This window comes from Panthera pardus, unplaced genomic scaffold (assembly GCF_024362965.1).
Source record: "Panthera pardus isolate Hobbes unplaced genomic scaffold, ASM2436296v1 HiC_scaffold_2, whole genome shotgun sequence".
NCBI lineage: Eukaryota > Metazoa > Chordata > Mammalia > Carnivora > Felidae > Panthera > Panthera pardus.
In genome coordinates, this window is record NW_026526765.1 from 131816797 (window position 1) to 131843306 (window position 26510).

Genomic DNA, 26510 nt, shown 5'->3' on the forward strand with positions numbered 1-26510 from the left:
ATGTCTCTTATTATGGAATATGTGTAAAGCTTCTCAGTTTTACAAAGATATACATCACTGACTATCTGGACTCAGGGACTAAAATGGCATTGGGCAAGAGAAGGGAAAGGAAGGAGAGAAGGGAATGGATGAAAGATATGGCAAACCTTGAAAATTCAATGAATATTTGTGATTAAAAAATGTCCAAAACAAGAGTTGCAGGGATACATTTAACAATGACGTAGTATTAAGAATAAGCATGTGGGGGCACCTGGGTGGCTCAGTCGGTTAAGCGTCCGACTTCAGCTCAGGTCACGATCTCGCGGTCCATGAGTTCGAGCCCCGCATCGGGCTCTGTGCTGACAGCTCAGAGCCTGGAGCCTGCTTCCGATTCTGTGTCTCCCTCTCTCTCTGCCCCTCCCCTGTTCATGCTCTGTCTCTCTCTGTCCCAAAAATAAATGTTAAAAAAAAAAAAATTAAAAAAAAAAAAAAAGAATAAGCATGTGGACTACAACAGGTGTGTTGTTGAAAACCTGAGCACAAAACTAATGATATTATAAATATTGTATATTTTACACAAATGAGTAACTGTCTCATAATTTATGGCTTATGTTTGAATATGTTGAGCTTTATAGTGGACTACACGTGTGACTTAGCATTTTAAAATTTATATTTTAATGTTTTGCAGTTGGAACTAACCCTCAACCATAAAATCAATGTTTAAATTAAATAAAAACAAGAGAAACATTTTTTTTAAATTGGTAGACTGCATTGAGACATAATATTTCTCCCAGCTGGTGCCAAAAATCTGTACAGAATCTCTCTGACCTATTTCCTCCTAAAGAGTTTGCAAAAACATTATGGTTAGGCTGGAGGTGGGATATTTTCCTTTGCTCATGTGAATCTTCTCTCCAGATTGAACTGATTCATTTGGATGTAATATTAGATACTGCATTCATCGGCAAAGCACACATCAAAAATGAAGGAGAAAATGTTAAGCAGCAAGGTGTAAGGTGTAGCTCAGAACAGGAAGACACCGGCAAATCATGCTACTGGTCAATGTACTTTAGTAGGTGTGGGGTTGCGTTAATTGAAGAATATTCCCACACCTTACTATCTAAGCTACTTTATCCTTGTTTTCAAAGGATTAGCTGCTCATCATACCCTAGCATTTTGTTTGTCAGTTTTATATCCTATCTAATATTCTGAAAGTAAGCATCTGAATGATTTGGCTCTGGGTGTGCATGTGCGTGTGTGTGTGCTCATGTGTGTGGGTATGTAAGTTTGAGTGTGTTTGTGTGTGTGTGGCATATAGCCACATACTCACCTAAAATGCTTCAGAGCAGCTAGAGAATATAAGTAATGATTGCCATTTATTATTTTTATATACATTTTTTAATGTTTATTTTTGAAGAAGAGAGAGATAGAATGTGAGTGGGGGACGGGCAGAGAGAGAGGGAGACAGAATCCAAAGCAGGCTCCAGGCTCGCAGCTGTCAGCCCAGAGCCTGCCACAGGGCTCGAACTCACAAACCGTGAGCTCATGACCTGAGCCGAAGTTGGATGCTCAACCGACTGAGCCACCCAGGAGCCCCTATATAAATTTTTAAAATCATTTTATTTTTGAGAGAGTCAGAGAGTGACAGGGGAGGGGCAGAGACAGAGGGAGACACAGGATCTGAAGCAGGCTCCAGGCTTGGAGCTGTCAGCACAGAGCCTGACGCGGGGCTCAAACCCACAAACCGTGAGATCATGACTTGAGCTGAAATTGGATGCCCAGCCAACTGAGCCACCCAGGTACCCAGACTGCTGTGTATTATTATGCAAACATGTGTATCAGGATAAAAGAAAATATACCATACAGCTTGGCGTGGACCACACCGGTGTGCTACAGACTACATGCCAATGGGTGTGTGGTGCAATGAGTCTGACTGCACTGGGTTCAAATCCAGCCCTTCTACTTAGATAGGATTGGGTAAACTATTTAATGTCTCTGAGATCAATTATAAAATGGTGAAACTATTAACTTTCTTAGATTGATGATTAAATACAAACCATATACTAATTATGAAATAAAAACAGAGTCTTTGCTTCTAGGAGATGATTCTTAAAAGGTAACGCCCTTTCTTGTTCTTTCTCTTTTAAGTGTTCAGGGAGGGAAAGACAATGAGTCAAATGTGTATTAAAATTTCTTCAGTGCCTGGGTGGTTCAGTCAGTTGGGCATCTGACTTCAGCTTGGGTCATGATCTCATGGTTCTGGGTTTGAGCCCTGCGTTGGGCTCTGTGCTGACAGCTTGGAGCCTGGAGCCTGCTTTGGATTCTGTGTCCCTCTCTCTCTGCCCCTTCTGCCACTCGTGCTCTGTTTGTCCCTCTCTCAAAAATAAATAAACATTAAGAAATTAAAAAAAAATCTGCCCACTGAAGAGTATACTCATGGTATATATATAAAAAAAGCAGCAACCTAAAGTGTATATAGAATACATTTTTGATTATGTTACAATATTGATTGAATAGAGTAAATAACTTTGTCTTCTTCTGTTTGCAAAATTATATATAAGCAGCATATCCTCTTTCTTGTCAGAAAAGTTAATAGATGGTATTGAAACTGCTGTAAACAGAAATTCTGAACATATTAGCACGTGACGTCAGACAAGGTGGGCATCAAAGGAGAGAAATGAAATGGGGAGGGCTGGGGGCATGCACTGTACCTCAGACCACACTCCTGCCTCCCATACGGTCATGCAGTCCTGACCCTCACAGCGCTGGGCAGAGGCAGGCTTAGGCCCGGAGCAGTCCCTCTCCCGGGCTCTGATCAGAGTCCCATTGCTCAACTGTTGGGTACAGGCCACCTGTCTGCTCTGCATCCCTTTTCCACAAGTTCGTGAACAGGGGGTCCATTCCGTCATCATCCATCTAAAAGTAAAGCAAGAACCACTGAAACAAGTTAAAAGGTATCGACCCATGGTGTATTTTGACATGTCTGGAATTAGAATCGTGGCACAGTGACTTTTTTTTTTTAATTAATATAGCTTTGTCTAAAATACCTGTGCTTTCTATCATTTTGAATTCTCCTTATTTCCTATCTCAGGGTCTTGTTCTTGTTTGTTTGTTTGTTTAGAGAGCAGGCAAGGGGCAGGGAAGGAGGGAGAGAGAGAATCCCAAGTAGGCCCTGCACTGTCAGCACAGAGCCCAATGTGGGCTCAAACTCACCAACTGTGAAATGGTGACCTGAGCTGAAATCAAGTCAGATGCTTAACAGACCGAGCCACCCGAGCGCCCCCCTCAGGGCCTTGTGCGTCTTAGAATCTCAAAGAATGAGATTCTGTCCACACCATAGTACATGCTTTGCCTGTGGCTGCTTATCATATTGGCACACTGAGATACCTTCTAAGTGTACAATTGCTAAGATACATGGGTTATTCCTGTCCTTCATGTTTTGAATCTTCACAACAACTCCATGTGTTAAGTACGACAACTATCATGGAGAGGGAAACCACGGCAAGGAGAGATTTAGCAACTTACCAAGGGTCATGAGGATGTAAAGTCAGAAATTGGAAGTGAGGCTGTACAAGGACTTCACAAGGAGACATATGCAGGTATTAGCAAGGTAACAGAACCCTGTCACTGAGAATGCCCTCTTACCTGGGGGAAGCAATCATTAGTACATTATGCCTAGTACCTGCAACAAGATTTCTGTGCCTGGGACATACCTTCCAGATAAAGCTATGTGTGCTTCCTCAGGCTAGCCTCCATGTACTTGCAATGTAATCACAGACACAGGAGTGACCGGCTCAGAGCGCTACGCGTCAAGCGACCTTATTGTGAAAGGTCCTCAAGAACTCCCAACTGTTATTCTTGGATTTCACTGATTCAGTGATTCAGCCCACACACATGTAGTTTAATACCTAGATGGACATCCTTTACCCAACCACGAGGGCAGTGATACATATCTATGGCACTTCCTTTTCTAATTAATTCCGATCTAACCTAGGACCACTAATTTAAACACAACCCCAAATTTATTTCAGGAAGAAGCAAGGCCTATGCCTGAAAAGTGATTCATAAAATTTGTATGATTCTGGTCAATATATGATTCTCATCAATAAAACCCTCTCTGTATTTCCCATCATTAGGACAACCTCCCAGGGGGATCTAAATCCCCCCCTAAACTATCTGCACGATCCTATTTCGTCGCAGTGAAGGGCAGTCAGAAGCCCTGAGCTTAATTCGGGGTTCGTACTAGCTGTGCACATTCTTGAAACAATACTTAACAGCTGTTAAGTTTCCATTCTGTCATTTTGTAAAAGGGTTTATTATTATACTGTCTGACATACAATAGGGACTCAGGATATAGTATATACTATATATATTACCATATATTTGTAAGTGATTTATACTTACTCATTTCTCTAGCTTCTTCTCTCATTTGTTTGGAAAATAAAGCATACGCTTAGTTTGCTCCCCAAACACTTTCTATTTTCTCCACATGGTACCTGTGTATGGAGCATCCACTGCCTGGATCCTTGACAGCCAGCTCCAAGTCCCTTCCTCCCAAAAGAGTTTCTCCACCCAACCCACAATGATTGTGCTCTCCTCTGCCCTCTGGCATTTGGCTTGTGGCACTCAGCAGTTGTTAGATATTCCCTAGCAAGGTGAAGGGCTCACAGCCCCCCTACAAAAGTTGACCTTCTTTTCCTGATTAGGATATAAGCTCTTTAGGGCTGCCTGGGTGGCTCAGTCGGTTAAGCATCAGACTTAGGCTCAGGTCATGATCTTGCGGCTCATGAGTTTGAGTCCCACAGTGGGCTCTGTGCTGACAGCCTGGTTCAGATTCTGTCTCCCTCTTTCTCTACCTTGCCCCTGCTCACACTGTCTCTCTCTCTCTCTCAAAAATAAATAAACATTAAAAAATTTTTTTTTTTAAGTTTAAAGAATTAAAAAAAAGGATATAAGCTCTTTAAAGGCAGAGGTCAACGTCTTATTCTCCTTTGCATCCATAACACTTTGCACACAACAGCCTGTCATTAAACATTTCTCAATTTGGAATTTGTGTCTGTGTTTTACAGAAATAGCATCAATTCTTCCTAATTTACTTAAGCCTAAATGCCCCTGGCAATGATTCAAAGTTTGGGAAGTTCCATCCTCATGTAATCTAGTTTTCTCATCTGTACAATGGATTTAGTTCTAAATGATTTTATGCTTCTATTTCTAAAAAAAAAAAAAAAATCACGATGACATTTACATTGCAATATTGCCTCTAACAATGTTCTTGTCCGCAAATCTATCAGATATGATGCAGATCTACCATTTTGCTTCGGAGTCCCCTAGTGGATTGTTCCTAATGTATTTATCTTCCAAATTTATTTAGTTTCCTGCTTCACCTTTTACATGAGGATACCTGGGTTATAATTAAATTTAAACCCACGTATGCACCTTTCCCTTCAACTATGGAACCTAGAAGACACTACTGAAAAGAGAAGTATCTGCAATTTCATGGGAGATCATGTTCTTTTAATGTTTCTTTAAATTTACTTTTGAGAGAGTGTGAGCAAGGGAGGGGCAGCGAGAGGGGGACAGAGGATCCGAAGCAGGCTCTGCGCTGAGAGCAGCGAGCCTGATGCAGGGCTTGAACTCACAAACGAAACCATGAGATCATGACATGACCTGAGCTGAAGTCAAATGTTCAACTGACTGAGCCACCTAGGCACCCCTGGAATCTCATGTTTTTTAAATAAAATACATTTGAGATATCCTTAGTATAATGGTAAAAGTTACTTTTTCCATTCCTTGTGAAAACTGCTCAAAAATAAGAATTAAAGTGTAAAACATATTCTAATAAGAGAAAAAGCGCTTTATATTTTGGAATTAACCTATTTTGGAGTTATCCCATTTCCTTATCTTTAAGATTCCCTCTTGTATTTATTTACCCAAGGGATACAGGAGTACTGATGCATAGGGGCACTTGTACCCCAATGTTTATAACAGCACTCTCAACAATAGCCAAATTATGGAAAGAGCCTAAATGTCCAACAACTGATGAATGGATAACGAAATTGTGGTTTATATACACAATGGAGTACTACGTGGCAATAAGAAAGAATGAAATATGGCCCTTTGTAGCAATATGGATGGAACTGGAGAGTGTAATGCTAAGTGAAATAGGCCATACAGAGAAAGACAGATACCATATGTTTTCACCATATGTGGATCCTGAGAAACTTAACAGAAACCCATGGGGGAGGGGAAGGAAAAAAAAAAGAGGTTAGAGTGGGAGACAGCCAAAGCATAAGAGACTCTAAAAAACTGAGAACAAACTGAGGGTTGATGGGGGGTGGGAGGGAGGGGAGGGTGGGTGATGGGTATTGAGGAGGGCACCTTTTGGGATGAGCACTGGGTGTTGTATGGAAACCAATTTGACAATAAATTTCATATATTGAAGAAAAAAAAGATTCCCTCTTGCAAAGCTATTTACTAGTGCAATGATATATTTTATATTTGGCATATAGGGTTCTGTCAGACTATTTGATTCTATTCAATAAATGTAAATGGAAATTAGAAAGTTTCTTACTAGGGTGGGGAAAAAGAAAAGGCAGGAAAATTAAAACCAGTAAGTCACAGAAAGTTTTCCTATGATGAACCTTAACACTTGCTTGTGTCCATTTCTTACTATTCAATGTTTTGGCTAAACTCACTGACATTGCTTCTTGGTGATTTGCGATATATTGACTCCTTTTCTAAGGGAAGGAAGATAACAATCTCTAACAAAAAAGATATCCAGTCTCCAGGTGCAAAAAACTCTCACTCAGAAATGTAGTGACCCTTTGAAACTATTCATTTTACAAAGTCATTAACAAGGCATTTTCCCTCAAGATAGCCGAGGTCAGCAAATGAACAATAAATGGTGTGTATATTGTACATTCTGATCCTTTGCAGACGAAGTCAGGAAGTGACAAACATGTCCTAGTCCTCATATCCAACTCATTGAAGATTCCTGATAAACCAGGAAAAGCCAATGCTCTTCCCTCCAAATGGAAAAGTTATATGGTATATGAAACAAATGAAGTTTTGAAATATTTTAGCAAATAATTTAACACAAGATAAGGTGGCATTTTAATATCTATTAAAAGAGATAGAGGGGTGCCTGGGTGGTTCAGTTGGTTGAGTGTCTGGCTTTGGCTCAGGTCACGATCTCACCACTGGTGAGTTCGAGCCCCACATCAGGCTCACTGCTTGTCAGCCCATCAGCAGAGCCCACTTCGGATCCTCATCCCCCTCCTCTGCCCCTCAGCCACTTGTGCTCTCATAAAAATAAACAAATATTTTAAAAAATAAGATAAAAGAGACACAGAAAAAGATAAATCTTAGGAATGGCAATAACAAAAATGGTCCAGATTCTTTTGGCAAAGGCCAAAAACTCTGCTGTTCCATTTGTCCCGCACTGAACAGAGGGGAGTCAAGGACTTGATTGCAGGTAACAGTAATTCCCTAGGTCACTTTTCCTGCTGATTACTCCACTGCCACCTAAAAAAATCTTAATTAGTTCATCTACTCATGAAGTCCTCCTGAAAAACATACAGTCAAGTAGAGGGAATGGGCATAACACTATTGGAAGTATATTAATGTGCTTTTATCTTTTGCATGGTCTTTTACATATCATTTTTTTGTCCTTTTACTTAGAAGCATAGTTTTCCCTGGGGTTTGGGGAAGAATAAGAATATTTGAGCAGAAATGGAAAGGAAAGAAAAAGTTGATACTCAGCTTTTGTCACCGAATCTACAGAAAAGCAAGCCTTGACATTTCAGCATTGTAAAGAAAGAAAGGATTTTCTAAATTCTTTTAAGCTCTCATTAATATAGCATGAGCTGGATCTGAAGGGCTTAATAACTGAATTTTGCCATAAGCCTGAAATACAGGGAACTCAGGATCAGGGCTACATCAGAGGTGGGAAGGCAGGGGGAACAGGGAAACCAGAAGAACTGAGCATTAGCCTCAATGACACTAATTCCCAAAGAGATTAAGACAAAAAAGTTTAAATACAGTTAATTGGCAACTTTGTTCCTCCTCCCTCTTTAAACTGCTCCCCCATACTTATTCATTTCAGTGGAGGGTCATGAAGAATATTATATAGTTATAGACTGCTATAAAGCTACAAATTATTTGCACACCTGAGTTCCAGGACATGTAAATTCACTGTGTCCCTTGTACAGGAGCCAATGAGCGGGGAGATCAATCTCTGTTTGGCTCGCCAGGAACTCACAACTATGTCCTGAGCCTCAACAGATCTCTGAGTGTTGGGATAGAACAGATGTGCCTGTCTGTATTCCAGAGGATTCAATGCAGACTCAAACTCATTTAATCCTTCTATCTTTGAAAGCTTTTAGGACCTTTGACACTGGGGGTCAGTCCCACTCAAGCCCAACCTTAATTTTTATATGAAAACACGTGGACGTTCAGTTCTATGATGGGAACCACTCCAAACCACCTTGCTGCTAGCTCACTCCAAAATGATACTCCAGTTCCACTTCATCTCTGCCTGTTACTAAGGTTTCTACACCACTTTCAGCTGCTCAGCATCACTGTCTTACTTCCTACTTCAGAGTTTCTCGCCTACTTTGTTGCCTCATACTCACTGGGGAAGTCACAGGAGACCGAGACAAATGGACTGCCCAATAACTAGGACCCAGCTCAGGAATTGGGCAATGGAAGGTCAGGGATCGGGCAGTCACCCTGGGAGCTCTGGGAGAGGAAGTGAAGACGTAGCCTGGGAAACCAGGAGGACCACACCATCCCTGGCGTCGCGTGAGGGACTGGATCCCGGCCAGTCCTGCTTTGTTTTATATCTCCCTTGGCAAGTTCTACAATACCATTTCAGAGAATTCAAGAACAAATAGCTAACTTCAACCCATAGTCAGGTTTTTGAAGAAGTGACCAACAGATTACCAAGTAATTTTAATTACACCTCCTTTGTCTCACTTAGTGGTTGTTTTCATCCTGTGGAGAATACAGTTAAAGTTGAGGTAAGTCCTAGCCTTGCTGCTTTTATTTTTAAGCTTATTCATTATTTTGAGAGAGAGAGACAGACAGACAGATATACAGAGAGACAGAGAGAACAGGCATGTACATGAGCAGGGGAGGGGCAGAGAAAGAGAGAGAGAATCCCAAGCAGGCCCCACATTGTCAGCACAGAGCCTGACTCGGAGCTTGATCCCAACTGTGAAATCATGACTTGAACCAAAATCAAATGTCAGACACTTAACCAACTGAGCCACCCATGTGCCCCCTATCCTTTCTGCTTTAATACTCTTTCCATCCAGGCAATTATCTTTCTTTCCTAGATCTTGCTTGTTTAAAACCTTACATCTTGGTATATATTCCTTTGCGCTGTTGTTAGGAAAGTGTGGATTTGTTAGTATTTGGAGTGTTTAAAAAATATTTTTATGTTTATTTTATTTTTGAGAGAGAGAGACAGACAGACAGAGGACGAGCAGGGGGAGGGGCAGGGAGAGAGGGAGACACAGGATCCAAAGCACCCTCCAGGCTCTGAGCTGTCAGCACAGAACCCGACAAGGGGCTCAAACTCACCAACCGTGAGATTATGACCTGAGCCAAAGTTGGTGCTCAACCCACTGAGCCATCCAGGCGCCCCAGTGTTTTGAGTGTTAAAGACCAGTGATTTAATGGCCAAATGGAGCATTAGCAAGTGGTGGGAGAGGGTTACCTTGTTTGGCATGGTTGCTCATTACATTTGCGAATCTGTGGCTCAGGCTTGGTTAGGTATTTGCATTTCTTGTTGTCCACAATGCTGATGTTTTTGTTCATGATTTTTGTGCAAGACACTGTTGTCTTCCTTTCTCCTGAAAAGAGCAAACAAACATAAAGAAATGAGAGGCCTTTATGTAAATGGGCTTAGGAGGTGTGCATAGGCTGGTTGTAATTTTCAGATTTGTAAAGGAATTTTAAGTTATATCAATGAAGATATAATTTAAAATTTACATGCAAATACATCTCTAGGCTTAAAGAAGATAAATGGTAAGGTTTTCCTCACTAGAAATTAAATGGCAAGTTTTACATTCCCAAGGGATTGTGGCAGCATAAGTTGATAAAACATTAATTAAGGATTTGTTGGTAAGGACTATGCTATCTTTTAGCATTAAGTGGTGGAAAGCTGTAATTTGCAAAAATCCTGTATATTTTCATGGAAGCACATAAACACACGTGTGTATTTTATCATTTGGCTCTGTACCACCTGTGCTCTGCAGTAAATTATGGAAAGCAGGCTTTTCTGTATATTTTTAGTATAACTCACACCTTTATTCTTATTGTCTCTGATAAAAGTGTTTTAGCGCAATGAGGAATTCTAGAAATATTCGTTCCCTATTCAGTGTGATGTTCTCTAAGAAAAGCTATGGTACTCCTGCTATTTTTCACCAGATTTCAGAAAAATGGCTTCTCTACTTTCTCTGTTATGATAAAGTCTGATTAGAGTAGGTTAAAATGACCACTAGTATGGTATTTCTTGTTCTTTGAGACCGATAAGAACACTTACTTGACAACATTTTCGTTATTTCATCTGGTACCTGAAGAGCCTAGTAAATATATGCTAATTCTGTTTCTCTATAAAAGTCTAAATATCTACGTAAGATTTAATAACCTAATTTAACTTATTGTTTGACATTATAAAGTAATTACATCTACTAACAATTTTAAGGCCAGATGGGTCATAAAGGATTAAGAAAATAATCTCAAGTCTTCTGGGTCTCTACTGAAAGGCCATTAGTTAGGGTCCCGTGACTGTCATGCAATGGGTAATTAGGAAACTCAGAGCATTCATGACAGTCATGCCAAATACGACAGGCTGGGCTGGTGGCACAGAGGTCACTCTGTGATTTAACTGACAGACAGGGAAGGCTGGCATCAAGAAAGAAGAAAAGAAGGAATGTAGACAGAGAGCTACTTTGAGTAATGTTTAGTATCTTTTGCTTTGACCTGAATGGGGGATGGGGAGAAGCAACAAGGTGGCCCAGTAGAAGGCAAAGAACAGTTGTTGGGCTTGAGGATCTTCCCTTCACCTGCCTCTCAACAACACTGAGCATAGTCCCATGACAATTTGTAGTATACAAAAAGGATTCTCTCTCCACCCCCGTATGTGTGTGTATGTGTGTATTAACTAACAATTATATCTGTGATTATTGCATATCATGTTATTGAAATCATTTAGGTCTTCAGTTTTATTTTCTAGTACAAGTAGCACAATGTTGACCAAACTATTCCCGGTCTGGAGAATTCCGGTGCAATACAGCTTATTCTATGGGAGCTCCATATAGACAACATAGTGCCAGGCATGTAAAAGGCCCTTTCCCAGCTTGGCAAATAGAACGTGAGCTCAACTGCAGAGTCCAGGCTAAGGACTTTATGGTCAGCTGCCTACTTGAATGAACATCTCTGCCTCAGAAGTCCTGGCCCTGACCTGTGTACCTCACATGTTCAGGCAAGCTGATGCCAACTGGTAGAATAAAAGACAACATTTTACGCTGGAGGTAAATGCTTAGGGGCTGTCCAGGCTATTCCCAGGTAGGCCAAGAAGGGTGGAGTGCGGCATTACATGTAATCACAGAAGTGTTCAGTACCACCAACTTCAATTTTCAAATAAATTGCTAGAAAAGCAGAAATGGCTTATGTTCGTTTTTTTGCAGAAAAAAAAAACTTGCCTCAGAAGGTAGGAGTTACCTAAGTGTAAATAATCGGGACACAGAGTTTTGGGTAACTTCTTCCTAGTTTCCCATGTTCCAGGTGCACCTTTATGACCTGATGCACAATTAAATAGATATTATGCAAGTTCTGTATAATGCGAACATATGTAAGTAACACTTTCTACATTATGATGATGCCCACTTAAAAGCAGGATTAAAATACACGTTCCTTTCATCAAATATAAATGTTAGTTTTAAAATCGAATTTAAGGCCTTCAAATTCCTAAGATGCTATTTTGCAGAATAGATGTGGTTGCCTAAACTAATTTAAAGAGTGGCTTTCTGCCAAATACAACACACACACACAAATGACTAACAGACGGTATCCAGAAAGCTTTTGTGAACATGTATGTAGTCATGCAGTAAATAACTCAGGGCTAATTACACTGCATTTCTTTCCTTTCCTCAGGAAATGCATAACTTTAGTTATACTACCCCAGAGCTCACATATGAAGCTATTGAAAAAAAATGTTTCGAGGACAAGTGTTGATATGTCAAAAGAGACATAGGTTTCTATCTCATTTCAGGGAGCACCTTGGTGTTCAAGGAAAATGGAAAGGCATGTGATGATGAATTGGGACTTTTCCATCTACACTGGAGCAAGGAAGCTCACATCATACGTTTTTTGGCAGAGAGGATAGACTTGGCCCTACTTTTAAAAAATTTCATTGAACAAAAACAATAGAATCAGGGGGAAGAAATCTATTGCTCAGCTACAGGCACACTATGCCTATGAAAATACAACTAGATCTTCAAGCCATATGGAAATGTTATTGTTTGACTTTTTTCTTTTATATATTTTTATGTTCCAGCCAACACAGGAAATTTCCATTCTAGCATCTAATAGCAGTATTTACAATGCATCCCGTACTGTGGAACCTAGGGACGGACCCAAAGTGATGAAGTAACTGGCTTTCCGCCTGAGCCATGAGTAGCTGGAAGCTGTTGACAGTGTATTACTTGCTTTACGGCAATTAACTTCACCTCTAGGTCATTCCCTTTAAATCGGTTTTGGGGAAATCAGTTTTGATGCTTTGAATACAATTATGAATACAAGAAGATGACCATTAAGCAATTGGTCTCATTGCCAAATTCGGGCAAAACCTGAAAATGAAGGGTGATTTTTATTTACTGACTCTGTTCTCTGAAGACACTTAACAAAGACTAGATACATGTGCCTTCTTTTCCAGTCTCAGATACAAGCTGATCTTCTTTCTATGGTCTATATTTAACCCCATGAAATGGATATTTTTAATAAAACTATATTCTATCCACATAGATCACATTTCTAGAACTGGCACCATAAATGTGGAAACACGTTCTTGGGAATGTGTTCAGTGCTTCAGTATATGTAGGTGAAATTCTCTCTATCTTATTAGATGTTCCAAACTTTTTTTTTTAACATTTATTTATTTTTGAGACAGAGAGAGATGGAGAATGAATGCGGGAGGATCAGAGAGAGAGGGAGACACAGATTCCGAAACAGCCTCCAGGCTCTGAGCTGTCAGCACAGAGCCTGACACGGGCCTCGAACTCATGAGCAGTGAGATCATGACCTAAGCCGAAGTCAGACACTTAGCCGACCAAGCTACCCAGGCGCCCCTGTTCCAAACTTTTAAATAAAACTGTGGACCTCTACAAGACAGAGATTATATATAGTCATTGGTCTTTATAATTTTCTCTCAAATTATCTATTTATTTTCTATTGAACTCACAATGGCCAGCAAGCAAGTAACCCAAAAGTAAATATATTTTCATAAGGATGAAGGGCTCTTCTCTGAGCACTCCTTAGAAATATGTAAAATGCAGGGGTTTCTTTAGGCATACAATTGCTAACTTGGTCAACTTCCAAAATTGTGCATTCCATTTGATTCTTAGTCATTTTTTGACATTTCTGTAAAAATTTTCCCTCAGGGCTTGGGCTTAATATTAAAATGACTATTTCATCTTTTTTTTAATGAAAATATTTTTATTTTGTATTGTTTTCAACACCCAATATATAATCCAAAGTGAACTTATCATTTCCATGCACATAAGTAGTTTAATGGGATCCCATAACTTCCAAGATAAATTTAACTTGAGTCCTAGCATAACACTCAAGGACTTTCATGCACTAGCTTCTTTCTATAAAAAGTAGAAAATGGTCAAATTACTTCCCACTCCTTGATCCTCTTATTTTACACCCCAGAAATAAACATTCTCACAAACCTGAGTGCCTTTGCACCTAGGCATAGCCCTGGAAAGCTTTTTACATCTTCCCATATCACTTTGTGTAGTGATTTTACTATTATCTGGCCCCTACTAGATGAACAGTGAATTCTCTAAAAGAAGAAAGCACTCATCATTGGACCACTTAGCAATACTGACTCCACATTCAGTATTGGTAAAGGAATCAATGAGTGCTATATCAGCATGTAAGTCAAGACCAAAGTACTTTCTGTGCTAAGAGGTTCATCTCAAGACTTCCTAAAATGGTGAAAAGTCATTGGCAAACCACATGACAAACTGTGGGGCACAGTTACCTATGGCAATTTCAGTCAATGAATTATAACGTAGGTATCAAAATTCAAGTTGATAAAAAGTTTACATTAATATAAAATGTTCTTATTAAAGAAACTGGAATACAAAACTGTGTTAAATAATATTCAAGTAAAATAATGCAGAGAACAAAAAATATATTTTGGTGCATTTTCGTCAACTAATAACATTTACTGTGGTGCATGCAATGTGCCTTTAAGATGGAAAAATGGAAACAAACTGTACCAGTGCAAAGGTATGGGTATTCTATTCGGAGACGTCTCATCAACTTGGACCCGGAGGCTTGGATCCTCCTCAGAATCTGTTCACGCACAAGGAAAGCTGTGTCTGAAGGATCTCATGATACAAGGCCAACAATGAGAGTTGTCAGCTGGTAGGGCTTGGACTATGTGAAGAATGTGGTATTTGACCTACTTTGTTCCCTTCAAATTGTATCTCTTTAGACTTCCTAAAAGCATGTTTAACTATTTATTTATTTCAAAAGGGATAATGGAATTCTGGAGTCCTTATTCTAGGTTTTATATCATTAATTCATCCACTAGCTCAAAATAAACTCTAGAGTAATGCAGTTATTGTATCCAGTATTTGGAATGCTAATTCCACATACCCCCTCAGATATTAAGAAATGATACACCTCTAATGCCTCTGAACTCCAAGAGCACTTAAAACAGGCCTTTTATGTCAAAAAGAACTTGATCCAGTAAACCTTACATCTGAGGTGCCAAAATAAATTTAAAACAGTCCTTCAAAGAGTTTTTAGATGTTTTAGAACACCAATGCAAAGTAAACATTTATTTCCCAAATACATTTTAAGCTGTTTGAAAATAAAAGGACCCCATTTTAGTGGCCAACGCAAAAATACAAAATGATACACCCTTTCAAATTTTTCTAGAACTATCATTAGAATAGGAAAAGACAAGGGGCGCCTGGGTGGCTCAGTCGGTTGGGCGTACGACTTTGGCCCAGGTCATGATCTCAGTTAGTGGGTTTGAGCCCCGTATCAGGCTCTGTGCTGACAGCTCAGAGCCTGGAGCCTGCTTCAGATCCTGTCTCTCTCTCTCTCTCTCTCTCTCTCTCTCTCTCTCTCTGCCCCTCCCCCACTCACACTAGGTCTCCATCTCTCAAAAAATGAATAAACATTAAAAAAAATAAAAAAGAATTTGAAAAGATGATGTCAAAAAGCATACATGTTACTGTGTTAGAAAATTTTTCTTGAGATCATCAACATCCATTTGCCATTTAAAAATATTCCTTCTAAAGGCTTTTTATATCTTGTAATAACTAGTATTAATAAAACTATATTGCACGGTGAATTAACTTTAATTTGGGTTTTCAGTCTAAAACAGTTTTGAGATGCTGACATAAAAGATCATTACAATAAAAATTTAGCTACCTGATAGTAGGGACCTTTCAAAAATTTCTTTTTCCCCCGTATTGCTGGCAATCTAATGCCTTACAACAGAATCCAAAAAATAACATGTCAAACATTGAAATTTTATACAGCTCTGTGATATTTTATTTGCTCTTGCTTAATATAGTCCTGTGAAGTAAAATAGTGCTATTATTCATCTTTGCTGTTGAAGATAAATTTTGCATGAATCTGTTTCCAATGTTCTGTGCTTTGAACTGACTCTCCTTTAATTCATGAATATGCTGAAAGATTACAGAGCTCCTTCTGGCTATAAAATGGACAATACGAAGTTCGAAAAGATACGATTCCTGAAATCCTGTCCATCCACTTTATTTATGAACTGCAAAGGAAAATAATACCAAAAGCCCAGAAATATCTTGGCATTGAAAGTAATATTTACCCTATTAACATAGAGATAATTGAAAACTGTTGAATGAACACAGTGGAACAGATTTGAGAGAGAAGGTCTGTGCGAGCGCAAATCATATAAAGACTGGGTATAATTAGGACTTATTTTACAAAATAAAAACAAAAACATATCTAATTTCTCATTGAACAGATTCAGTAAAACATCTCTTTGAATCAAAACAAAACTTACATGATCTCTAAGGGACCTGACCTATTTTGTGAAAAGAAATGACATTAAGCCTTTTGAGCTACTCTTGAAGAAAATATGATGTGAGGAGGAGAGAAGATTTGAGTTTAGGAGTCCTGGATTCTAACTTGAACTCTATTCCCACAGGGCATGTGGCCTTGGGAAGTCCCTTAATCTCTACACATTTAAATTTTCTCATATTGATAATTAAGAAGTTATGTTTAAGAATATCTAGACGTAGCAAATCTCTATTCCTTAAGGTTTGGCAATTGGCAAAACACAATCTAGATTGTAATGAATGTGATTTTGGGGAAAAAAAAAATTTAACCACCCCTCCCCCGTAAACTTGTTTATTCAAAATGAGGATTGACAAATTCTGTATGTTTACTTCTAATGTAGCTCCTATTTGACTGCAATTGCAGAAGAAAGAAAGAAAATGAGGAAAACGAAATTTACTGGGTAAACATTTTTCTGTTTAGAGTTTCAAATACAAACAGATTTTAATGAATGCCTTTCAGGGATCTAACAAGAACTATCAACCCTGTCATCACTCTACTGCCCTGCAGCTCACCATTGGATGGGGGCGGGTCTTCCTTATCTGAGTTGTATTAAAGAGAAAATTCTAACTGTACAGATTTTCATTGCAAATGTATTTGTTTCTAATTTTGCTTCTGGTTTTTATTTGGGTAGCGGATATAAAGCAGAACCCCCTAATTGTAATGGGCCCTGGCATCACTAAAGAATGGGTGGAACAGAGGAACAGGACTTTGCGTGTTTATGGGAGCACTAGCAAGAGAAGACAGGGGGGCAGAGGATCCCAAGTCACTTGGCGATAATGGGGTCCCTGGAGAAACATGGCCAATGAAAACTTCACTGTGGCAAGGATGACTGGTAGCATTTTTTATAATTGCTAGAGCAATTTGACATCCTTTTCCTGTAATTACTCTATATCCTCAGGAGCAAAGTATGTCCTGTGTCTTCTCCTTCTCTTGTCCCCCATGTTGCCTTTGCTCTGGCTACCTGAGAGGGCCAGGTGTACTAGCAGTTGTTTGGGAACCCAAAGGCTCCGAGCGCTCTGGCAGGAATCCTCTTCCCCATCCTCTGTACCTCTACATGTTCTTGCCACCTTTTTCCCCTCTCTCCTGAGGGTACTGTTTGTTGTACTTCCAGCTGGGTGGCCATTTTCTTACTTAGGTCCCACACCTTTGGACGGAGAGGTGGCATGGCTGTCCAAGCTCTTCACTGCTATGACCAGACCATCTTCCCTTTCTTCTTTTTAAACCTACACCTTTGGATCAGACTCTGTGACACATTTTCCTTGCTGCTGCATCAACTCCTAGGTCACTCCCTCTCTCTAAGATTTTGTCTTCTAGGTGATTGTGATATTTGCTAACACTGCCCCTGGCACTATTTTTGTGTTTACAGTATTCATTTGAATGGATCCCTACCCAGAGATCTTGCCTTTCACATTACTCAAGCCACCAATTTTCCTCATTTTGTTATTACCAAAACTATAACCCCTCTATAACCTAACCTCTATTTTCTGTCACCATCTCCTGTACTTCCAGTCCTTCTTGAGTACCCCAAGTCTAAAAGTTCTTTAGCCCCACTGAGCTGTGTCGTCTGTCAGTCCTACCACCTTTCTACTGTCTTTCAATCCCCTCATACCTTTACCTTCCTCCTTATACAACTAAATTCCACGGTCAACCATTTTCAACTCCTTGCATTCAACCTTGGGACCATGTTCTCTCATTTTATTATACTCACCTGGCAATTTCCAAACTTACAAGTGTATCTAAATGCTGTACACAGCTGGAGGGCAACATATTATTATGATGACTGGAGTCAAACTAAATTCATGACCGTTAACTTCAAGTGAACCATGAAAGCTATTGAAAAATCAAAATACACGGACCCAATTCATTCATTCTCTCATTGTCTTAAGTGACCATTTCACATCACTCTTCAAAATTCTAATATCTTCTGTTCCACCTTCATGCTCAGCAAGATGCTCTTTAAGGATAAGTTCGTGACACCTGTTGCTGCTCAGATACTGTCCTTTCTCCTGTTATGAGGGATGTGCTGTCCATATTTCTATGTAGAGTCAACTACTCCCTCTATCCAATCTTGCGTACTCAAGGATATCACAACAGCAATTTTTTTTGCTCTCTCCTTTGCATCACTAGTTTTTTGTCCTATTCTAGAAAATGCACATTGGCAAACAATCATATATAGGCTCCCTTATTAAAAACAACAACAAACTCTTTGACTCACAGTCCCCTCCAGCTATTGCCACATTTCTGTTTTCTTCTTTCAGCAAGATTTCCTGAGTTACTTTGAGTCTTTTCTCCAGTTCACACCATGATTATTTTCTTTTGAATCCACTCTATTTAATCTTTTGACTCAACTACTTCATTAAAATTATTTTTGTCAGGATCATCATTGGACTCTACATTTCAAATATAATAAATATATTTAAATAAAATAAATATATTTGAAAATATAATAATAAATATATTTAAATAAAGTAAATACATCTAAAAATATAATAAATATATTTGAATATAATAGTCAACTTTCAGTCTACAGTATTTTTGACCTGTTAGTTTTTGATAGAGTTGATCATTCTATCCCTCTTGTAACACTTTCTCACTTACTTTACATGAAAGCACTCTCTTCTGCCTGCTTCTTCTCCTATGATGGTGGTTACTCATTTTAACCTGCTTTGCTGCTTCCTTCTCTCTCTGAAGTCTAAAGAGTAGAGTGCCCCAAGACTCAATCCTTTAGCAGCGTCTCTCTCTCTTCACTCACTCCTTAGGTCACTTGAGCCTCAGCATTTTAGAATACCTACCATATATTTTCTATCTCTAGTCTGATCTTCTCTCCCGGCCACCCAACTTACATATCTTACTTGATGTCACACTTAGATGTCCCATAGGGATCTCAGACTTCTGTTGGAAATCAAACTCTTTCTTAATCCTGCTACTGCACAGGCTTTCCTAGGTAAGTTGATGGTGACTTTGTCCTGCCAGTTGCTTGGTAAAAGCCATCACAGTCATCCTTGACATCTTTCTTTCTCTCACACTCCACATCTAGCCTTTCAACAGATTCTATTGATTCTACTTTAAAAAATATACAGAACCTGACCACTTCCTCCTATGTCTACTGCTACCACTGTGGCCAAACTACTATCATCTCTTTCTTAGATTATTGCCATAACTTTCTGGTTGATCCACTTCTCCTCTTTAATTCCATCTATTCTCAACTCAGACATAGAAAAACCTTTTTATACCATAAACCAGAATAAGCCACTTCTCTATTCAAATCCTCTAACGGCACATAACATCACTCAGTAAAGGAGAACCATGCTAGCATTCTTGCTATTTCTGGAGCATTCCAGCTCTACTCCCACCTCAGAACCTTTGCCTGGAACCCATTCCCACCGGACACCCCAGCAGACACCCTCTTGTGCCCATCCATAGTCACTACAGATTTTTAAATCAGTGTGGTCTCCTCACTGAGGCCTTCTCAGACTATTTTCTGCACCTACCCCCTCCCAACTCCCAACCCGTATTTATTTTTCTCTCTTGCTTAATTTTCATCGAGAGTATTCTTCACATTTTGAAACTATATTACTTCTTTGTATTGTGTATTTTCCTTTTCTTTTTCCCCCAAACCTTCTCCCCCACATGCTAGTCTGGTTTGTACCTTTGCCTGCTCCTGCCACAGCACACTTAGGCTATGTATATCAACAGTTTCTTTGCCTAGAAAACAAAACTGATATTCCACTTGTCTATATTTTGGTATAATTGAATAGAATATTTCCTTTTAGCCTTCAAAAGAAGCTCTTACTAAAGAACTACAGAAAATGTGTTATGAGGTACAAAGCACAACGGAAATACTATGCTGCTCATGACCTGAGATCTTGCCTTGGCCTAACGGGCTCTGAGAGTAACAATCTGTTGAATCTCTGGGAATCAAGGATCTCATTAGTAGGATTAAGTGATTTGCCAGGCTCACATTTTAGGCCGAGGTAATTTTGGGCTTTTGCCTCCTTAAGTTCTACTATGAAAAAATAATTTAAAACCTGTGAGTGAAGTTTCGAGATACATCCATATTTTATAGAAAATAGTGACATATACTTTTGAAAAATCGGAAGAAAGCAGTGGGGGGAATGAAATGATGTCCTCCATGTGCTCCGTCTAGTCACCCTAAGTATGCAGACGGCAAAGAAGCAAGCTTGAGGCTGCTCCTTCACAGCACCCTTATATTTATTGCGGGTTTACAATTCTCATGGGTAGAGGTACTCCAGAATTTGAAGCTGTTAAGATTCTAGAAAATTAAAAAGTAAATACAGAAAGTAACTATAAAAGCATGATGCATGATGGGACAGCTTGTGTGGGGTCTAGGGCAACCCTGCAAGCAAATGCATTAATATTTACGCAAAGCAATGCAATGAATCACTGTAAATGGCCTTTTTTCAATTCACGTCCAATTGTGCCACAGAAGAGTTCGGCTTTTAGGGGCCAAATGTGTCACAAAAACCTTTCAGGTTCCATTCCTTTATGGAGCTTGGAATTTCAGAGAAGGGTTTGCAGAGCTGTCTTAATTCTCAGTGAGTAATCAGAAAACAACTACAGTTTTGGTAAGATAAATATTGGAAAATCCTTCACCTCCTCCACACGTGGCATCACAATCTTCCCAGCCTGTGTGCGTCCACATGAAAAGGGGTTCGGGTGCTTTTGAGCTCTGATTCTCTGGAAGAGGGTCCAACGGGATAGTATATTCATAGTGAAGACCATAATTTTGGTCTTGAAATAGCAGCACCTATAATATATGAGAGTGATCAAGGCAGATGGGTTAAAGGAGAGCACAGACAACGTGAAGTCTAATACCAAGGATACTGATATCTTAAAACACTTATTACATGGTGTGCATGCTCTTTTTACATGCAGAATTGTGACATTATTACTGAAATCATCGACGTGTCATACTTCTGAAAAGACTGGTGTTACACATTTACGTCTGAGCTAAAGACAACATGAAAAACGGCCCACTTAATGAGGTCAGAGATACCAGATCATTTTTTTTTAATGATCTATGAATGGACTAGGCAGTTTCCCAAATTATGATACATGTAGAAGATGAAGTTAGTGGAGGGGATGGGGCTATCTGTCCTACCTAACTTCAAGAGATAAGCCACAATCTAATGTCAAACGTAGACCTTCCACTCATATAAAACAGAAAGATGGACAGAAAGTCCCTGTGTCACTGGTAGAGGAAGAGGATAGAAGACTTTGGGAATCACTTCACCCCAGAAGGGATAGAGAACGTCTAAATTAACCAGAGAACAACAATATTTTTCCATGTTGCTTAAAGTTAACTTCCAATTTTGGCAAGATTACTGATTTTCCATTTGCAGCAAAGATCATTTCATTTGAAAAGATATTTATGTTAAAATGAACTCTTTAATAAATATTAACTTACTAATGGTACAGTTAGGTACACATATGTAAACAGTGCAACAAACCAAGAAAAATGCATGAGGATAACTGCACACTGGGCCACACTGGACTAGCACATAAGCAGAGACCATGTCTGTTTTGCTCCTCCCTGGTGCCCAGTGCCAAGATTAGAACGACATCATCTTGGGCAATCATGTCTATTTTAAATGAAAGAGGGGTGCCTGGGTGGTTGAGTAGGTTAAGCATCTGACTCTTGATCTCAGCTTGGGTCATGATCTCATGGTTTGTGAGATTGAGCCCCACATCGGGCTCTATGCTGACTGTGTGGATCCTGCTTGGGATTCTCTGTCTCTCCCTCTCTCTCTCTCTGCCTCTCTCTCCATCTCTCTAAGTAAGTAAATAAATAAACTTAAAAAAATAAAAACTTTAAAAAAATAAAAAATAAAATAAAATAAAGAAAAATGCCTGAAGTATATTCATTTTAAATGAAAGAATGAATGAGAATATATGTTCCTTTAGAAGTACATTTACACAAAATATGTCAACCCCATGGAACATATTACTTCTTTGAATCTGAGAATCTATAAAATGCAATATCATGCATAAAACATTATCTAAAATTTATATTTTGTTAAATTATTAAATAACTTTGTTGGATATTAAACCTCTATCAAGGGAGTTGTAATGACAGGTAATTTACAGTTAACACTCAATGGGAAAAAAAATTACATGAGCCCAGGGTTAATTTTCTTTGCTTTTTTTCCCTCAATATTCTGCTCAATATATCAACAGAAATGCTAAGATATATTTTAATATGTGGATCTGGGAACTAACATACTGGAATTATAAATCAGTTGTATCAATAATAAAAATAATAGTTTTTAAATTCACGTACACATAACGTACTGGGATATTCATTCTAAGTATATCACAGTGTTGATTTTGGCATTAAATATCGCATTTGATGTTGCCAGTTATAAGTGACTTGGGGCTAAATGAGTTAAGAGAGAGAGAGATAGAGATTGACTTATCTTGTTTATGGACATAACCAGACTATTACATAGTTTTTAAAGGGATAAAAGGAACATAAATTACAGCTATTTGCCAACTTCTTTAATTTAATGAAAACATGTCTCTTTTTCTTTAAAAAACTACCTTTTCATTGATAGAACTTTAGATTGTCCTTGAATATCTAATGCCATTTAAAATAAAGACATTGGCTACAAAATCATTAGCTCGCTCTTAAACCATCTGAGTTTGGCAGTGTATCTCTGCGAGAAGGAAAGTGTGACCGCGTTACAGTTGAGGGGCACATTTTGAAGCATGGCAGCAGAAGGTATTGCCTTTCAAAATTCAGTACCGGCTTTCAATCTGTAATAGTCATTAAAGAAAAATATCTTAGAAGTGCAGTTTCCCTTGGATTACTGAATAAATCCAGGTCACATAGATGCCTTCTTTTAGACATAGTTCACTGACTTTAATTATGCTTCATGCTTCCAGGAAAAACCTTGGTAATTACCAGGCAGATTAAGGATTCTGCAGCAAGGAAACTCCTCTGCCCAACACTGAGATCTCACAGACTGTTTTAAGATTTTGAATTAGAGACTTAATAAAGAGCACCGGTCTTGTGCCATAAAAAATGTAGGTTACATTCATATAAGGCAGGTTACCCGGTGGCATTTTCTGCAACCCAGGCATTAAAAATTGGTTTGTTGTTATTATAAGTGACCCAATCATGGAAAGAGCCAGATATTGGTCATACAGTGTTTGGTTAAGTCACTTTTTTTTTCTTTCTCCAGATGGCATAGGGCACAGAGTGGAGTTTTCAATTCAAATTAAATAACAGGATCCAAAGAAACTGTGAGGAGATGAAGAACATAATGATTGAAAGTATATGTATACTTATGATCCCGTGCTGTCTGGTGTGAAGAACTTACATCTAAGCTTTATATCAGGAGAGACTGATTAACACCTGGTTTATTCATAGCTGAATGACTTACGGTGAGATGCTGTGCCCATTACTTAACCTATTTCATACTAAGTTTATTTTTTAATCTGTGAAATGGAACAGTAATAATACATATCACTCAGTTTTACTGTAAGAATTAAATGCTTTAATGAATGCAAAGCCCTTTGGAACAGTGTCTGACTCAGGGCTCAGTGAGTGGTATGTATGATCATTACTATTAAGATCTGGAGCAGAAGGTCCCCATGCATCTCACTTGGCTCCCTTCCTTCCTGTTGGTAAGGTCTACGATTTCAGTTCCATGAAACACTGTTATCTGAAATGTGGTCACTGGACCAGCAGCAGTGACATCATCTGGGAGCTGGTCAGAAACGCAGAGCTCATGTCCCACCCCAGATGAAACGAATCAGAATGGGCATTTGAACAAGAACCCCAGGTGATCTGCAGGAACATTAAAGCAGAAAAAGCAAACGGGCTGATATGTGATTTGAACCTCTGGCTCCTAGACCAGCAACACAGATGTCTCCAATTGAAGACAAATTCAAAACTTGAATTGTGTGCCGATATTAAGTAATGTGGCACACTACACTCCAAATAAACAGTCAGTTGATCGTGTTTTAGAGTTGTTTTTATGTGTGGACTTAAGGAGGTGTTGAAGTGTCTGAATTTCAGACTTTGCCACTAAGATGGAGAACGTGCCAGCCGTGCAGTGAGTGCTTGGCTACCGAGCCATTACCAGTGACTGCAAAGATCAAGGTCAAAAGGGGCATGTGAACCGGCCACCAGCTGGGACACAGAACCCCAGCGTTCTGCTCCCTTCACTTCATACTCAGTCCTGCCTCATACTGAGTCTTTTACTACATGGTAGTAAGAAACACTCAAATTTTCCTAATTCTTTACAGGAATCAATTCACCTATAAGCGAACAGAAGAGGGTGATTGGAAGCACTGTTAGACATGTTTACCAAATCTTTTCCCAGGGAGGATATCATTTTATCAAAGTCATTTTATATAGATTCAGAAAATGCCCATTCCATCGATACTTGAAATGCTGTGATTGGCCACACTATAACACTGTCTTTACAGACATCCACTCTGGTTAGCGATTCACTAAGATGCTGTTAGTAAACTTCCTCTTTTAGAAAAAATAGGCTCCTTCTTGCCTGATGATTTGCTTCTACTTTGAGTCCGTGAATTCCCTAAAACATCTTGCTCTTCCCCCAGTAATTTCTGGCTTTGACATCATGATTTAGAATACATTAAAATGAAAACCTAAAAACCCACCTCTTAGATAATTTTGAATGTCTACCTGACAATTCAACCTTGGAAAGAAGATAAGACAAGGTACATTGGGAAAGCCCTTTGCCATAGGAATCTGATTATGCAATGTCATCAGTTCGTCCCCTCATACCAGGAGGTGTAGAGGTGATGTGGTAGGACCTTTGGCGGAGATCTTCTCCCAGAGGCCTCGTCTTACATAATGAACAGTAGTGCCCGCTAAGTTGAATGCTCCCGAGTGTTCAATCTTCCAGTCACTATTAATAGACTGCTTTCCAGTGTCTCGTAGAGCTATAAAGAGGTTCAAAAATATTATGACAGTTGAACATGTCCTTATTTTGTTTCAAATGATTTTTTTTAATTGAAACTTCCAGACTCTTCCACATAATTGAATTCTCTAAGAGACATTTATGTGAAGGTTAATTGAAGGCTTTTATGTCATAGTTCTATGAAAATGTTTTGATAAGGTAAGCCAATAAATCTTCCTAAATATTGTTTAAGCTAATCTTCATGGATTGAATATTTGACCATCTCCAAGTTTTTTATATTATAAATAATGCTCAGATAAATGTACCGTATAATGTGTATATCTGAATATTTGTCTCAGACAGAATCCCAGATTTGGAATTACAGACCCAAATACGTTAAACATTTAAAGACTGTGAAAAATATTTTTAAATTGATTTTCACAAATGTTGCATCAATTTAGGCTTCTGTAACAGTGACCAAGAGTACCCAGCTTCAAATACCTCATGGAAGCACCTTTTTCTTGTATAATATTTCATCATGACTGAACAGTTATTAGCTATCAGCCATAAAGTAGGAAATGCTCAAAACTTCTGGGACCTCCCCAAATTAACAATTATAAATATGTTATCTGCCTTTATTGAACTTCTAATCTAACTGAATACTCTGGAACTCGTGTGGGAAGAATGAAGAAAACCTGTCTGAAAGATATCATTTCCTGAGGATGTTAACCAGGGGAAAAGAGAAGCAGAGAAAGAACATTCCGGACCGAGAGAGCTACACATGGGAAAGCCTTAAAGGTCACAGCTTGGTGAGAATCAGGGAGCAAGTATGCAGGACACCAGATGCGCTGAAGGGGATCATAGGAGGAGGCTGGAGAGGTAAGGAATCGCCGGATCTTACAGGCCTTGTTCATGTTTTAAGAGTTTTTTTCCTAAGAAAAAATACAAAGCTATAGAAGTTTGTGAACAATGTTGTATAGAAATGGACCGATATGGAGCAAATTTGGATGGGGAAGACAGTATATAACATTAACACAGTAGCCCAACTGAAAGTAATGGTAGCTTGGATTCATGTATTGGAGAAGAATACCAAGGGGCATTTAGGAGTGAAACTGATAATATGTGATAATGACTTGGCTGTCGTGGGTGATAGGAAGTATGAGGTATGATGCAACGCTTTTAGGATGAGAAAACAGGTGGGTTATGACAACAAATAATGAGATGGGAAAGACAAGCAAAAGAACATGTGTGAGGAGAAATACCAGGAGTTAAATTATGAAC

At 39.0% G+C, this 26510-nt stretch overlaps 1 protein-coding gene across 5 annotated transcripts in view; it reads right to left on the reverse strand.

Moving 5' to 3' along the window:
• Positions 1 to 26510, reverse strand: part of ADAMTS19 (ADAM metallopeptidase with thrombospondin type 1 motif 19) — a 237443-nt gene that overhangs the window by 25646 nt on the left and 185287 nt on the right. For 4 of the 5 annotated variants that reach the window (XM_019422109.2, XM_053907517.1, XM_053907518.1 and 1 more), the window contains 4 exons: positions 25115 to 25272; positions 20947 to 21100; positions 9698 to 9833; positions 2688 to 2892 (listed from right to left, as the gene is read on the reverse strand). In XM_019422109.2, coding sequence (XP_019277654.1) covers positions 2688 to 2892; positions 9698 to 9833; positions 20947 to 21100; positions 25115 to 25272 — 653 coding nt within the window. The remainder of the gene's footprint in view (positions 1 to 2687; positions 2893 to 9697; positions 9834 to 20946; positions 21101 to 25114; positions 25273 to 26510) is intronic. The other variant, XM_019422111.2, reaches the window with a different exon arrangement.